The sequence below is a fragment of the Stegodyphus dumicola genome, chromosome X2 (assembly GCF_044657685.1).
Source record: "Stegodyphus dumicola isolate Sdum_Otavi_A_Nest chromosome X2, ASM4465768v1".
NCBI classification, from domain to species: Eukaryota; Metazoa; Arthropoda; class Arachnida; order Araneae; family Eresidae; genus Stegodyphus; species Stegodyphus dumicola.
The window spans coordinates 193,336,780-193,351,992 of NC_140781.1; the positions used below are offsets into that span (position 1 = coordinate 193,336,780).

A 15,213-nucleotide genomic window follows, 5' to 3' on the forward strand; every position below is an offset into this window, starting at 1 on the left:
TTTCGATTTCATATTTGTCTCGAGAGTGAAAATCGATAGTGATTTCTTCGTTTATTCAATTTTAAAATCCCTCTCTCTCTCTTCAAAAAATTTTCATTTGTTGAAAACTTGTTTTATGCTTGTTTGAAGCGTTGGTAGTTTGCTTTATGTGAAAATATAGCTCTCAGCAGGTGCAAAAACGTGCAACAAAACGTAAAATATAGAAAATAAACACGTTAAATATATAAATTTTAATCATGTTTGCATTTATTATTTTTCTACTATAATATATGTTTCTCAACATTTCATGCTCGTATATATTTTACCAACCTTAATCGGAAACTCAATGGGAAAAAAAGAAAAAAAAAAAAAAGTTTAAGAAGTGATGTTCAAGAAAGCTCAATTTCACTGTGTGAAAATATTTTATATTTATGTTAGATATGAAATTTCTAATAGCGTATTTCTATTATTTTTTTATGAATTATTTGTGAATAAACTCAGTTATTAATAAAAATTTATATGACTGGATGCTATCAGTGTGCTGTCTAGGGCGCACCATTTAGGGTAGAATGGGAGCACATGTGATAAAGCCTCGTTAATGCATTCTCAGAGAAATCTTTTGATGAAATTCAAATTTCTGTTGCCGTAATTCAAATGAATGTGGGTAATCACCAGGACAGAAATTTTCAGGCAGCTGTTTTAGATACAAATATATTGCTGCATTACATTATAAATAGTACATTTATATTTTGCATTATAACATAACATATATATTAACTTTTGAATAAAAAGAAGCTGAAAGTATTCATTAAAAAAGTAGAAAACACTAGTTTTTGGGCTTACCAATTCAATTTTAGTTGAGTTAATTACTAACTTACCGTTCTTATTAAACGTAACATCGGTTAAGAAGTGTTTTGTTACATTACATACTTATTTTCGATGCTATGCTGTATCATTTTAACTTAGATATTATCAATAGAGATACCAAAACTAAGACTAAGTCCGTGTATAAAAATAAACACTTATGAGATGTACTTTTAAAATATTGTAACAAAAAGTAATTATGTAGTGTCATTAAGTTATTTTGAAGCGAGAGATATGAAAAATGTGCAATGTTCTCACCGGAACTAACTCGAACCTTGACCTCTCGAGTACGCGCCGAGTGTGCTAACTGTTACACCAGGAAGGAAGGAGAAAATACCTTATAAGTATATCTTTCTATACATATTGAATTATATTATAAGTATCTTTATTAGAATAAATATGATTATGTTTTTAGCACATTTATTTTGAACATTTAACAACGTACATTTTAGTACATAATTTCTTGTTTCTATAAATCAATTTCTAATGCATTCAAACTAAAAAGGTTGATTCAATGATATGTTAAGTTTTTGAAATCAGCGTTAATGCTGTTTTCATGTAGCAGTGCTAGACAGAAAGGGGGAAAATTAATAAATAAAGAACAAAAAATTTCAACTGGTTTGCACTGTTTGAAATAAGACAGGAAAAATTGGTGAAAATTTATGAGAAATAAATAACAGAAATAATGAATAAAAAATCTCTTACTTTATTTTTTTCAATGTTGATTGCTCCCGCTTAATTCTCACACTTGATGCTGACCTTAGAGTCAATATAAATACTATTATATTCACCTAAAATTAAAAGTTTTAAAAATGGCATTTATACATATTCCAAATAAATTAGTATACTTATCTTGACTGAATATTTGAAATTTAATTGATTGCTTGTTTTAAATAAAACATTTTAGTTTATCATACAATATTTATCTTACCCAAAGAGAGAGTACTCACTGAAATAATGGCACAGGCTGGACCAGCAAAACTCCACATCAGTCCGTTATTTGATGACAGCCAGCAACTAAGAAATCATTGAAATTAATGAAGTTACAATTTAACTTCTTTCATCTATAATATAGCTGATTTTAATGTCTTTTTACTTTTCGGGCAATCTAAAAATTCTTAGCAAAATTAAAGTACCTTTTGTTGACTAGATCTTTACTTGTTACTAGTAAGTTAACTAGTTTGCTACTAGTCTGGAAATGTGAAGGGACTATTCGCTAAGTTCAACTGTATCAATAACAACACGTGGAAAGGGTGAAAAAAACCCTTTTATTCAACTCAAGAAAAGTATTTACATTCGGCACTCCTGGTGCTAGTTCTACGCTTATACTTTTGGCGGCATCTAAAAACGAAAATGTAAAATTAAAACTAATTCTAAGTGTAATAATCACCCAAAGTTGCACAGAGATGTTTTAAAGCGTTGTTGGCTCTTGACCCTACCATCAAAGTAGACTAACAGGCAATCAATATGCTCGGTCGTAAAACAGCAAGCTTAAATAGCAGAGAAACAACGTGGCCAAAAGGCAGAACACGTTCTGACTGAAGTAACTACTTTCTACCCTACTTTGCATAACATGCGAAACTGGCAAGAAAGCGTGGGTTGAAAGCAAGGAGCAATAAGAAAGGTTGCTTCAAAATAAAATTAACTGTTAAATAAATTATATAAATCCCCACACAGTTTCCTAATTTCCATTATTCCATTTACACAGTTTCCTAAGTTTAAAATAGGTTACTGTAAAGCACATGAGGGTTATTTGCCTAAGCTGAGGGATGATTTCGTGGAGTACTTTCTAAGGCAAACTAGTTCGTATTCACGTTATACGTAGAAAAAACTACAAAAACCAACTATACATCCAGCTCGTTCTTCTGGAATCGTAGCCTGTTCGAAATCCTACCATTAATCGGTTTTAGCCATTCGACATTAGCATTGTGGGGCCGAAAAATTTAAAATAACCTAACTGCAGTTATAAACAGAGAAGAAGCTATGTGAAAATTATCGTAGTTAAATGAAAAATATTTCTATGTCCTTCAGAATACTATTAAATATTTTTGTATGATATCTTAAGCCTTGATTATATGAAAATGATCACAATAAAAAAACATACTAATCTTTTCTAGCGTAGTCATTAGACCTCACGGCTGCCGAAATGCTGACCACAATTGCAGATGTTCCTAGAGAAAAAAAAAAACAAAAAAAAACCCGCAGATAATTAGTCAAACTATAAAAATTATCATACATTTATCGCATCCAAACAAGATTTTCCCTGAACTCCGAAGAAAGTTTAAAGAAAGTTTTAATTCATACTGGGGGGGGGGGATCTGTGCTGCTTTTAAAGTGGAAAGTAAAAGCAAATTACTTAAGATTTATCTAAATTATGTTTAATTTGATCGAAAATGGCTGTTGTTTTATTTGTTTAAATTGCTATATTTTTATTTGCAGATAAAATATTAAGACCTGATGCAGTTCTAGTTCATCATTATTTTATCCAAATGCATAAGAACGATTTATCTCCGACGATGTTATATTGAATAAATTGAGTCTAAATTATCAGTTTAATTTGAAAAACATAGGGAAAAATCAGTTTGATGAACTGAGATAATTATATATCAATAAAGAATATTTCTCTAAAATTAACCTCTAAATATAAAACAAATAAGAATTTTCATGCACTTGAAAATCAACTACAATTTTTTCACGGCTGATGAGTGATTAATTTGTGATTACAAGCTGATTAGAATGACTCAGCTTAATTTTCTCCAACTTAATGCACAAATTTTCCTACCTCAAATTACAAGTTTACATAGTTCAGAATTATGAAATGTTAAAGATAACTGCTAGCAAAAATCAACGTAAAATGTGTGAATTCGCAGCACTATATTTCGAAAGTTAAACAGAACCTTCTGCATCAGCTGCAAGAGTGAAAATGACGACTAAGAAGTTTTTCCTCACAAAAAATCCAGATATTTCCAGCAAAAGGAGACAATAAAATCCACTAGTGCCATCTATTGACAAAAGTGTCAATGAGAAGCAACAATAAAACAAATTCTTGAAAATTTGAAGGTAAAAAAGGATTAGAATTGGGATCATTATCCAAAACTGAAAGATTTTAATGAATGTGAAACGTCTCTAGGAAACCTTACTCGCTAACGAAAGGTGTTTCTAAATAACTTAGGCTGCTGAGAAACGGATATTACCAGAAACGTAGCACCAGCAGTTTTAAGCAGTGGAGGATTTATGAGCTTCTGTTTTTTTACTATATGTCTCATGCTCCTAAATGTGAAATTTCAAGGTTCTTCTTGCTTACCAATATCTATTAAGGGTTACAAGCGAAAACATCGTAACAAAAACATCGTGGGCGAAAGCGACGCGCAATAACAATGCAAGGCGAAAACGTCGTAGTAAAAAACATCGTGGGAGAAAAGCAAGAGAAAACATCGAGTTCCGAAACATCGTAGCACAAAACATCGCCGTCGAAAATAAAGTGATTAAAAAACTTTGCAGTTTAAAAGCACAGTCATAAAAAATATCGAGGTAAAAAAGCTTTTATAGCTTAAACTAATAAGCTTTTCATAAAAAACTCAGAAGAAAATTGAAGCGTTCAAGAGTTGTAAATGAATAGAATATTGATGTTACTTATAGCAGTTAACAGAATTTCAAGCTTACGTAATTAACTAATAAAGGTCATTAATTAATTAGTTTCTTCAATAAATATTTATTGGTATAATCTAAAAAAGTTCGAAAAAGAAGGAATAGTAACTGCACGAGGTTACCTCTATTAAAATTCTTTCATTAACTATCAAATTGTAAAATTATTTTCTTTCATCTTTGTTAAACTGAATTATTTTAATGAAAATTAAGCCTTGTTTTGTTTCAGCTTATTCGTCTTCTTAAAGTATCATTAACGTTGCGTTGTACAGCGTGCAGTTTATCCTTTGACTATCGATTTGTTAGTTATGACTAAACATGTCAGCTGTAGAATATTTCAGTAAGGGATTTAAATTTTATTAACTGCTATGAGTAGCATTAATTTTCTACGCATTTTCAGTTTTTGAATGCACAAGTTTCCTTCTTAATTTTTCAGCAAAAATTTATTAGTTAATTCAGAAATATGAAATATAAAAGTATTCCTCATTCCTTCTTGGGCACACTAATCATGCGAATATGCATTTACAAATTTTAAAACCTGAAAAAGGCATATCTATGATGTTATCGTCATGCGATGACTTTAACGTGCTTTCCTTTTTACCTCAATATTTTCGCCAACGTTTTTAAACTGCGAAGTTTTTGAACAGCTTTAATTTTCAACGATGATGTTTTGTGCCGTGATGTTTTAGACCTGCGATGTTTCCTCCTTGCTTTTTTTCTGTCACGTTTTGCACGACTTTTTCTCCTTGTGTTGTTTTCTCTGCTTAAGCAACACTGGCATGGAATACTGCAGATACATTAGGAGTTTATATTCGGACTGCAGTCTTTAAATACTGAACAGCGAATTTTATTGGCGGAAGAAATAAACCAAGAGAAATGTAAACTTCTAAACACTACGCATACTTTTATTACTAATCCGCGGAAAGAAAAAAAATGACCACTGAATTTCTATTATCATTCCAACCAAAAGACTGTTTTTATGTGGATGAAATAGTTTTAAGCACCTGAACGGCATGAGATTTTTTTTTCATTTTGTACATAATAGCTTATAATTTAAGATATTATGAATAGTTACTTTCTTTAATGATGTAAATATTTTTAATGAATGTAAGTTTATGAAAATAAAGACAAAAATAAGTAATTTTATAAATTTAGTTAATAAATCCTGTTTAAATACACAGCAGATACAAAAATCCACGTCAGTAATACGAAGTGAAAATCTCTGACAATTGCAAATACTTTGACTAAGAGCTGGCATGGAGGAGGAAATCTGGAGTGCACAAAAAATGAATGAAAAAACTGTTGTTTTTTTCTTCTAGTGAAAATATTTGCTCTTCGATACTAAAAGACCTCAATTTACATTATGCTTACTAAATTTATTAAAATATATTAAACCCATACCTTGGTCATCAATCATCTGTCCTAAAATACACCACTTAAACAAGGACGGCCTTGAAATTTCGCAGTAAAGAGCACAAGAAATATGTTCGGGGGGGGGGGCAGGGAGCTCATAAATCTTTCATTTCTCAATGCTACTGGTCGACAGATCACCTTTTCTGTTTCTCTGCAGCCAAAATTATTAAAGAAAAATCTTCCGATAGCGAATTAGATTTCCTAGGGGCATTTTCGATTCATAAAAATTTTTCACCTTTGGTTGATGATCCCAGATCTAATTCACATTTACCTTCAGATTTCTAAGAAATTATTTCATAGTCGCTTTCCGTTCCCGTTTTTGCCAACAGATGGCGTTCGTGGCTTTGAAGGAAAAAGAATGTCGGTATTTGAAGTAATAGGTTTCTTGGTTAATACAGATAATAGTTTAGTTTTTAACAAAATTCTAAAATTACAAAAATTGTATTTCTTTAGGTTTGTTAATGTAGACGGAAACATCTGCAAAATCCTCATTTACAATCTTACATATTTATGCTCAGCATTTATCAGACCTTATGAATGAATTCTCACGTATTATATCTTAAATCACCAATGTTAAAGAGACATGTTTAAAATAATCTCACTTTCACTAATTCTTGATACGAAGGAAATATTTTGAATGAACATCTCTCTGAAGAGTGTTTGCACTATCCTTTTCATTAAAATTTAAATTTTAAAGAAACTATTATACTACTTTCTGAAACTACTGCGCATTGAAATAAGAATACTGGAAGCTAAAATTCTGCTATGCTAAGTAAAAGAAAAACCAATAATTTCAAAATTTTACAGCTTTCTAAAATTAAATTAAGAAATCTCAATGGTATTTTTACCATTGAGCATTCGTAGCCATTTTCTCTTTCTATATATGAAACAAACGTTTTTTTACTATGTGAATATTAATATTTATTTTCATATTCTTATCACTCATAAATAATTTTAAATTTAAAAAGCAGCAGTGTCTATAGTATTTCAATGATATACACTGAATTATATAGAATTTAAGAAAGGATCTAGAAGTCTTTCTTTCATTAACGTAATTTATTTTTTTTAAATGCTTTTATTATACATACCATAAGCAAATATATAATACAGTTTTATAGATAAAGTAGATCCTCGTTGGAAAACAAGAATGACCATTCTGTAGAGGTGGTACCCTTCGACCAGCATCCAGCAGAAAGCAGATAAAATCCAAAAGTGAAGCAAACCAGCAATTACTGCACATAAAATCTAAAAAACAATAATATTATGGTGTTATTTATATTTCTGTCAATATACTTTACTGAATATAATACATAAGCATGTTTAATTAAAGACTGTTTTTAATTTCTTGTAGAAGTTATCGTTAACAAATTTACATGACTCTTTCTTTCCAGCGACAAAAAAATGAAATTGGCAATTCTTATAAAGATTATTTGGAAATAAACTTGTTGGTTTAAATACAAGTAAAACTGAGAAAGAGTACCATTCGTCATTGTGGAAATGATAGGGCATCGAAATCATATCCAAACTCTTCTGAACAATGTCATATATGCAAAAATTTTATCCCAGTTGATTACGCAGAGGATTCAATGCCTTTTTAATTCCTCTAACTGAAACTTTAATTCTTTATTTTAGCTCTTTTAAATTCTTAATGTAAAGGCTAACTATCGAGTTTGCATAATTTACGCCAAGTATTTGGTAAAAAAATTAATTCTGTGAAAGATTTCATTGAATACAATAAACACAAACTTTTTTTGTTCTCTGTTTTTATTTTACACCGCTGAAAAAAGGAACAGAAGTGAAAAGAAGTATTATCATATGATCAATCATAGTTACGAAGAATTGAAAACATTTTTGGGGTTCGCCATTTGTATACTAATTAGGTAATGCAAATGTATATAATAAAGAATAAAATACACATTTATTTTTAACAGAACTGAAAAACCTGTAAGTTGTCTTTTCATTTTTGTTCATATCTGACCGTTACACTTTTCATTTACAGTATAGACCAATATAAATGCTTGTTATTTAAAATTTTTATAAAATAAATACATATTTATGAGTGGCTAGTAGCTTTTTAAAACATGTGAATTTAAAAGTGAATAAAATTGAACTGATGATAGTAATATTTTATGAAATTTTATTTATTTATACAAGATTTCTCGAATTTTAAAGTTCTTACTTTATTGTGAGTTTGATCCAGGCCAAAAATTACGAGTAGATTTGTGATGAGGAGAGAAAAGCATAAATTACCAGTGATGATGCTTCTTCTGCCATGTAATGACCTGAAAGTTAATTTCGCACCTGAAAGTACTTTTTCTAAATGTCAAAACTGTGTACAGCACATTAAAATTTGAGATAGCTTAAGTGAAGCATTGTATCGTGCTCCACAAAAGAATAAACTTTGCATAAAAGTGAAAAGAATGAACAATTAAAGAAGAATAAACATTTTTAAAAACTATGTAAAGAAAAAAATTTTTTTGGGGGGATGAAGTGTTTTTGAACGAGTTCATACCTTATACTCAGGAAGCAAATTACAGTTAAAATTAGCGTCAAAGAAGAAATTCCGCAGCACACGTATGTCATCATTGAAAGAATCTGATCTTCTTTAATCTGAAAATAAAAACGTGAATGATTTTTGTACAATCAGAAAATTTCACTGACTAAGAAATTTTACTACAATACACTCCCGATTAATCTCGATAATAAAGAGGATAAAGAAAACGATTAAGTAAAATCAGAGTAAACTGAAGGCAATTTGACACAGGAAAAAAAAGCAACGAAAAAGTACTGGTAAGAGTTTATCTGTATTTTTAAAATAGATTAATCTGCAGACTAAATTTACTTACTTAGAGAAACTAAATCAGTATTCAAACCAAAGCGAACACGCAATAAATAACAGCAGAGTAAACGTCATTAGAAATGAAGAAAATGAGATATTAATGACATTAATTATACAGTACTTACGACAGAACTTAAAATTCAAATTCACATAAAATAGTGGGTTAGAGTTATAAGGTATTTTTCCTGCTATCCAAGCGTCCTTCGTGGTGTAGTGGTTCTGCACACTGGGCCGGTATTCCAGAGGTCCGTGGTTCGATTCCCGGCGAAAGCGGTTGCTATTTTTCATCTTCCTTGCTTCCAAAAATATATACCTAATGCTTTTGCAGAGTTTTCAGTTTTTTGGCAAAGTTTTCGTTTTTTAAAAACTGTCGTCTTGCCTATCTATGCATACGTTAAGACAAAAATAAAGCAAAATTATTTCAAATAATATCACTGATAACCACAAAAAATACTTGACAGTGACATAATCAAAGCCCAAATTAACATGCGTAGGTAACGAAAATTTTATGAAAATTTCTAGGATGAAAGAGGAAAGCCAATATTTTGAGCCCTGCCAATTATTGTAAAGGCCCTGTTGCTTGTTTCTGTTCATATTACTCTTGTATTTTAGTACGTGTCAAAGTGGAATACAAGATTAATACCTATACGCTTGATTTATTTTTGCAACTGAGCAATTACATTTGAAGCATGATATAACATTTATAAACATTTATAAAAATTACCAAGAGCTGCTGCTCCAAAACGTTCAACACGTTTTAAAAAAATTAATACATATGAAAATCAAACCATTAGACAAGTAAAACATTAAAAAAACAGAAACAGATAAAATGTTAAGCGGAAAATGGTAAATTAGCCCAATTCGACTTCCAAACTGGCTTTTCAGGGGAAATTTCATTTATTTGAACGTCGAATCAAGCTAACCCCATTACGCCTTTCGCCGAAACAGACAATTGAAACTTTTTCGCTACAAAATTTTTTTTAAAATTTAGACAAAGTGTCTTGAAAATTTTAATAGTCTCAATTCTCTGTTCCAATTTCCCGACGCGTCCGCACAGAATGAAACATTAAGGTGTTATTCCACACAGCGAACATTTAACTCCCAGGTACTATAACATCATCTGTTACCGCTGTCGTTATTCCATACATTTTTCCTTTTCGTAATTTTCCTAAACAGTTTGATTTACTCCGAGGGTTTGGACAGTCATTTTTTCATCGTTCCGCAATAAACAAACTTATGATATTTTTAGATTAGTCCGGTTAATCCGCTTCCGATCTACCGGGGTTCTACTGTACATCTAATTTATATTTAATTGTGATTAAAATGCGCAAATTAAACGTCCTTTTAAAACAAAAATTGAAACTAGCTTTTAATAAGGGAGTAAATTTTATTAAATGTTATAATGCAAAACTGAAATTTGTATGATTATAGTAAAATCTTCAATAACAAAAAGAATCGTAGGAATAAAACTTTCATGGCAAATGAGATACCATCACATACATATGTCGAAAGTTTAAATTAAGATCAGAAAATAATTACCATATTAGGAAAATCAGAATTAATACAAAAACTCCCTAAACCTAATAAATATACAGTTCTAACTGAGTAAAGCAATGATGTCACAACTAAAGCAAAATGCCACAAGTCATGTAATTTTGGAATTAGAAAATACCCTCCCCCGAAAAAAAAAGCTATGAAATGCGCAATTAACCCATTTATGCCCAATGGCTAAAATATGAGGCGCTTGGAAATTACTGTGTAGGAAATCTTTTAGTGCATATATCTTTTAACCAAAGCAATTTTTCATGCGCTATCATCTTACTGTTAGCAAATCATGGAACCACTAGATGAACATTAAAATTATTTTAGAACAAGTTACTTTTATAGGAAACATTCTAGCACCGACAAATGATGGGTAGCTACAGGAAGTAACTATGTTTTGCAAACTTCTTATTCATAAAACTAAAAAAAAATTAAAATGATTTCCTTAAAATAGATCACAAAAATCTTCTGCAAGGTTATTTTGCAAAAATAACAATATCAGTTTTGTGTAATTACGTTTAATCTTTGGCGTCCTGTTTATGAGACACTGGGCATTTGCGAGTGCATTAAGCCTAAAATATTTTACTGATTTTTCAATAACCTAAACGCATTTTTATTCGAAATATATATATTTTATGCGCTAAAACTTCAAAATCTATTCTCTTATTACTATTATTGTACATAAAATGCTTAAATTCTGTAATATTTGCTAAAATATATTTGTGTGTATAGAAAATATATTCGTAAAATTGTGAAAAAAATTTATTTTTAATTTTTTCTTGAAATGTATTTTTCAGATTACACATATTATTGAAACAAAAACATGATTTATATTATTTTGTGCATACAAAACAAATTCTAATTGTTGTTTACTGGAAAACTTCGATCAATTATTTCAGATACTTAACTTTAAATTAAGCAAATATCCATTTACGATAGCAATAGTCAATTACTTTACTTCCATAAAGCTCACTGAGGAGTTGTCAAAGTCTGGATTTGCGGTTGTAGGTGCACCCAGAGAAAACAGGATTGGAAACTATCCGGTTGAAACCGTTAAAAATCTGACAGAAAAAAGAAAGAGGTACTATCGATTATAGGAAAGAATGTCTTTTGGTGTAATAATTGTACGCTCGAAAGACAAGAGTGTTAGAAGAGTTTCAAACTGTACTGAAGTAAACCCATTAGGTTCAACCAAACGCTGGTCGGCTTCTGAGAAAAAGAAGATGGTAATTATTACATACAGCCAGTTTATGGGAGGTACCCATCGAATGGATGATAGTACTTCAAATTATCGTATTGGATTCCTTAGAAAGAAATGGTGGTTTCTACTTGCCATGCTTTTTGACTGCCATGATGATTGTTTTTAATACCATGTTTAATGGCTTGTTTTTTTTATTGATGTTAAAGTTTCGAATACAGGTGTATTCAATTCAAAATTCATGGCTCATCTATCGCATGTTTTGCAAGAAACAAGACACAACGGATCAACTAGAATTTTACAGCAGCATTTCACAGAACTGTCTCAAACAATTTGGAGTGCTTCCGAAGAACAATCACTTCAACAAAGATGAGTAAACATGTGACAATGAAATTTAATTCGACCAAATTGGGCACACAATTGTAAACACAACTAGGTAATTAAAACACAACTGCAATGTACTCAGTGTTCAGGAAGACCACAAGAAAATATGAAAAATATAACGTCGGACTGCATGACAAACGCGTTCAACAATTTCAGGAAAAATAATTGTTTTTGCATTTCTATTGTTTATAATATGTAAAATAATAAAATGTTCTTAAAATTTATTTGTATTAACCTTTACTTATTATTAATGATTTGCAACACTGAAAGTTTCAAATACGAATACAGGTGTATTTTGCTTACACGTATGCCCAGTGTCCCATAAAAAGGACGTTAATTAACTCAGCAAATATGGCAATCATGATCACTTTGACTCCTAAAGTGTATTTATATCTTTCATATTAAGCGATATAGGTTCATTAATAATGAATAAAATTGCCAAAAAAAAAACCTGGGCATAAACGAGTTAAGGTAATACAGATATCTTCGCAAAATAATTCTAGCATAATGTTATTTTCAATCAGGATGTGAAAGTGCAAAACAATGCTGTGCAACTAATGCCAGGAATTGTTATTTTAATCGGTTCAAATCGAATAAGATAAGTTAGAGTTCAAAGGGGTCCTCCTGTAAGGATTTTGCATCTGCTGCAGCTTTGAACTGAAATTTCTTGACCTACACAGAAGTGTCGCGAACTCTAAATTATCGAAACCGTTTAAAATTTCTTTTTACTTTTTTTTTTCCCCTCGTAATTATAATTAACGAGATGCTTTTATGCATCATTCTCCACAGAACCCTCATAAAATTTTATCTTCTTAAGAATTTCCAACGTGGAATTTTTTCCCATCACCATTTTACTGTGAGTCTGAAACATTGAACACATTTATTCTAAGCGAAATTAAAAGATACGCATTTAAAATTGCGCATTATCATTTTTACTCGCATATTTCTCCCCATCGCGTAATTTTCCTCCGTATATTTTTCAGCACATGATTTAGAAACCTCTGTGCATAGTACAGGGTGCGACAGCGTTCATAGCGTAATTTGACTAGCGTAGCACAATGACGTACTGCATGGATGCGCGCCAGCTCGTGCCGCATTCGTGTACTAATGAGCTGCCATTTCGAGTGTGACAGTGATATGAATCGTTGTAGTGCACAGCATCGTGCCTTTGCTGTTGAAAGTTATTTCAAGAATAACTACTCTGTTATTGCTATCCAGCGTCTATTTCGGCAACATTTCAACTTGGGACGTTATGGGAAAGTTCCAGATGGACGGACCATTGCGACAGACATTTCCAGGTAGAGTAATTTCCCGTTTTGGTGACATTTCCTAGCCGTCTTGCTCACCTGATCTTTCATGTGCCGACTTTGGGGACACCTGAAGCAAGAAGTTTTCCGAACACGTTGTGCCACCGTTCCTGAGTTGAAGGATGGCATCCGAACTGCCGTCGGGAATGTCCCAGGGAATACGTTACGTCGAGTTATTGCAAGCTTCCAACGCCGCCTAGATGAATGTGTTGTGCAGAGGGGGCATCATATTCAAAAAGTAATCCACGCAATGGGCAATGACTTACACATTAGTAAATGGCATACCTTCAACTAGTAATTGACATAAGAGGTAATAAATAAACTACAGTTACTGCCTTATGGTGTGCTTTTAATATCCTACTATGAACGCTGCCGCACCCTATACTACGAAGGCCGGAGGTGGTGGCCACTTTATTGTGGGAGCACATAATAGGAAGGCTACCGTTACCTGCTATTTTTGAACGGACGGACAATTACAGCCATGCCTTCTCCAGGATTTGATCTCGGGTCTTTTGGTATCGCAGTAGGCTCCCCTAACCACTATACCGTCTGTGCGGTACTCAGAACAAAACTTTCAGAGTTTATATTCAAAATATGCATTCTATTATATTACTCTAATACTGTAATGTCATCCTATTATAAAAGCTTTAAAAATATCGCCTTGAATAGTATTTCATATTTTCCCTTCCTTTTTGTTAGCGGTATTTGCCAAAGAGTTTCTAGATGTTTTCTGTTACTTCTTTCTTTACGATAACACGTAAGGGCCTCGAAAAAAAGATTGCCAATCGGTTATGCTGGCTGATTTAGTAAATTTCTCATGTGTTTTGGAACATTCAAGTTCAGAAACCTTACTACTGAAAGGAGAAATTTTTGAAACGAAGCGAAATGTACCTTAACATCATGTCTTAATAAAATAAATGTCGCTGAATTTGATGTATTCACAGGTAATTAAAGATAACAAATGCATAAGAATTTTATATCTTTTTCTTAAGCTGTTAAAATCCATCATCGCAGATATTTTGTGGCAGATAGCCCTTGAGTGCTTTGCCATAATCAAATAAACCAGACCATAGCAGATATTTAGAAAAACTTCACATTATTTTGGTATTTAATTTTGCTTATTTCGTACGACTGGATATTATTAGATTACGCAAAAGCATACCAGAGCTATATTCCTAAGAGAAAGGATGCCTTCGTGGAGGGCTTTCTAACGGAAGCTAGCCTGTCTTCACATTACACATAGAGAAAAATCACTATTTGATAAGAACCATCACTTTAATTATATTATCTTTTAGCATATTTTGATTTATATTATTAAAAGAGGAGTCATTATTTTGGAAAATATACGTCTGCTAACTCAACCATTTACTTTTAAAAGAAAAGGTAAGGATATATTAAAAAGGGGCATTAAAACATGCAATTTACATATGAGGTAGAGGTTGAATCGCCGAATGCAAATAAGCAACCAAAATTAGCATAAAATGCAATCCCGCACTCACACTACAACTCCTTAAAAAGAGGCATGCAGGATTTACGCTTCAGTTCGCAAATAGAGATAGTTTTGTGTAATCAGAGATAGCGAAAGCGGATGCCGAAGACAGCATCTGCATGATGAAATGCGTTGGAGGGCTGACGGAATGCTGCAGGCTTGTGCAAGACAATACACTGTTGCGAGAGAGCAGAATATGCACAATTTCATCAATAGGCTAAGGAAACGTTACCGAAGGAATCAAAACCCATGTAGAAAACGTGAGTCTGGATGCCGGAGGATTACCACAACGGCAGACGATTGCTTCCTATTACTATGTGCAAGTACCACTAAGAGCACGACAGCGAGCGTCGCATCTCTCTGCTCCTGCAAGAGGACCCATATCCCCCCAAACTGTGTCACGTCGACGGCAAGAAAGTGAACTGTACGCCTGGATGACTTGTGGTTTTTGTTCATTTATCCCGATCGTATGCCAAAGCGTGTCGGATTGGGCCCGTGAACATCGCAATTGGACACTAGAGCAGTGGGGCCTTGTATTCTTTACGGATGAGTT

General features: G+C 32.1%; 1 protein-coding gene across 2 annotated transcripts in view; it reads right to left on the reverse strand.

Moving 5' to 3' along the window:
• LOC118184625 (adhesion G protein-coupled receptor L3-like) overlaps positions 1 to 15,213 on the reverse strand; it is a 137,119-nt gene that overhangs the window by 16,017 nt on the left and 105,889 nt on the right. For both annotated transcript variants that reach the window (XM_085809931.1, XM_085809932.1), the window contains 6 exons: positions 8,414 to 8,511; positions 8,081 to 8,183; positions 6,990 to 7,146; positions 2,948 to 3,014; positions 1,794 to 1,860; positions 1,549 to 1,634 (listed from right to left, as the gene is read on the reverse strand). In XM_085809931.1, coding sequence (XP_085666057.1) covers positions 1,549 to 1,634; positions 1,794 to 1,860; positions 2,948 to 3,014; positions 6,990 to 7,146; positions 8,081 to 8,183; positions 8,414 to 8,511 — 578 coding nt within the window. The remainder of the gene's footprint in view (positions 1 to 1,548; positions 1,635 to 1,793; positions 1,861 to 2,947; positions 3,015 to 6,989; positions 7,147 to 8,080; positions 8,184 to 8,413; positions 8,512 to 15,213) is intronic.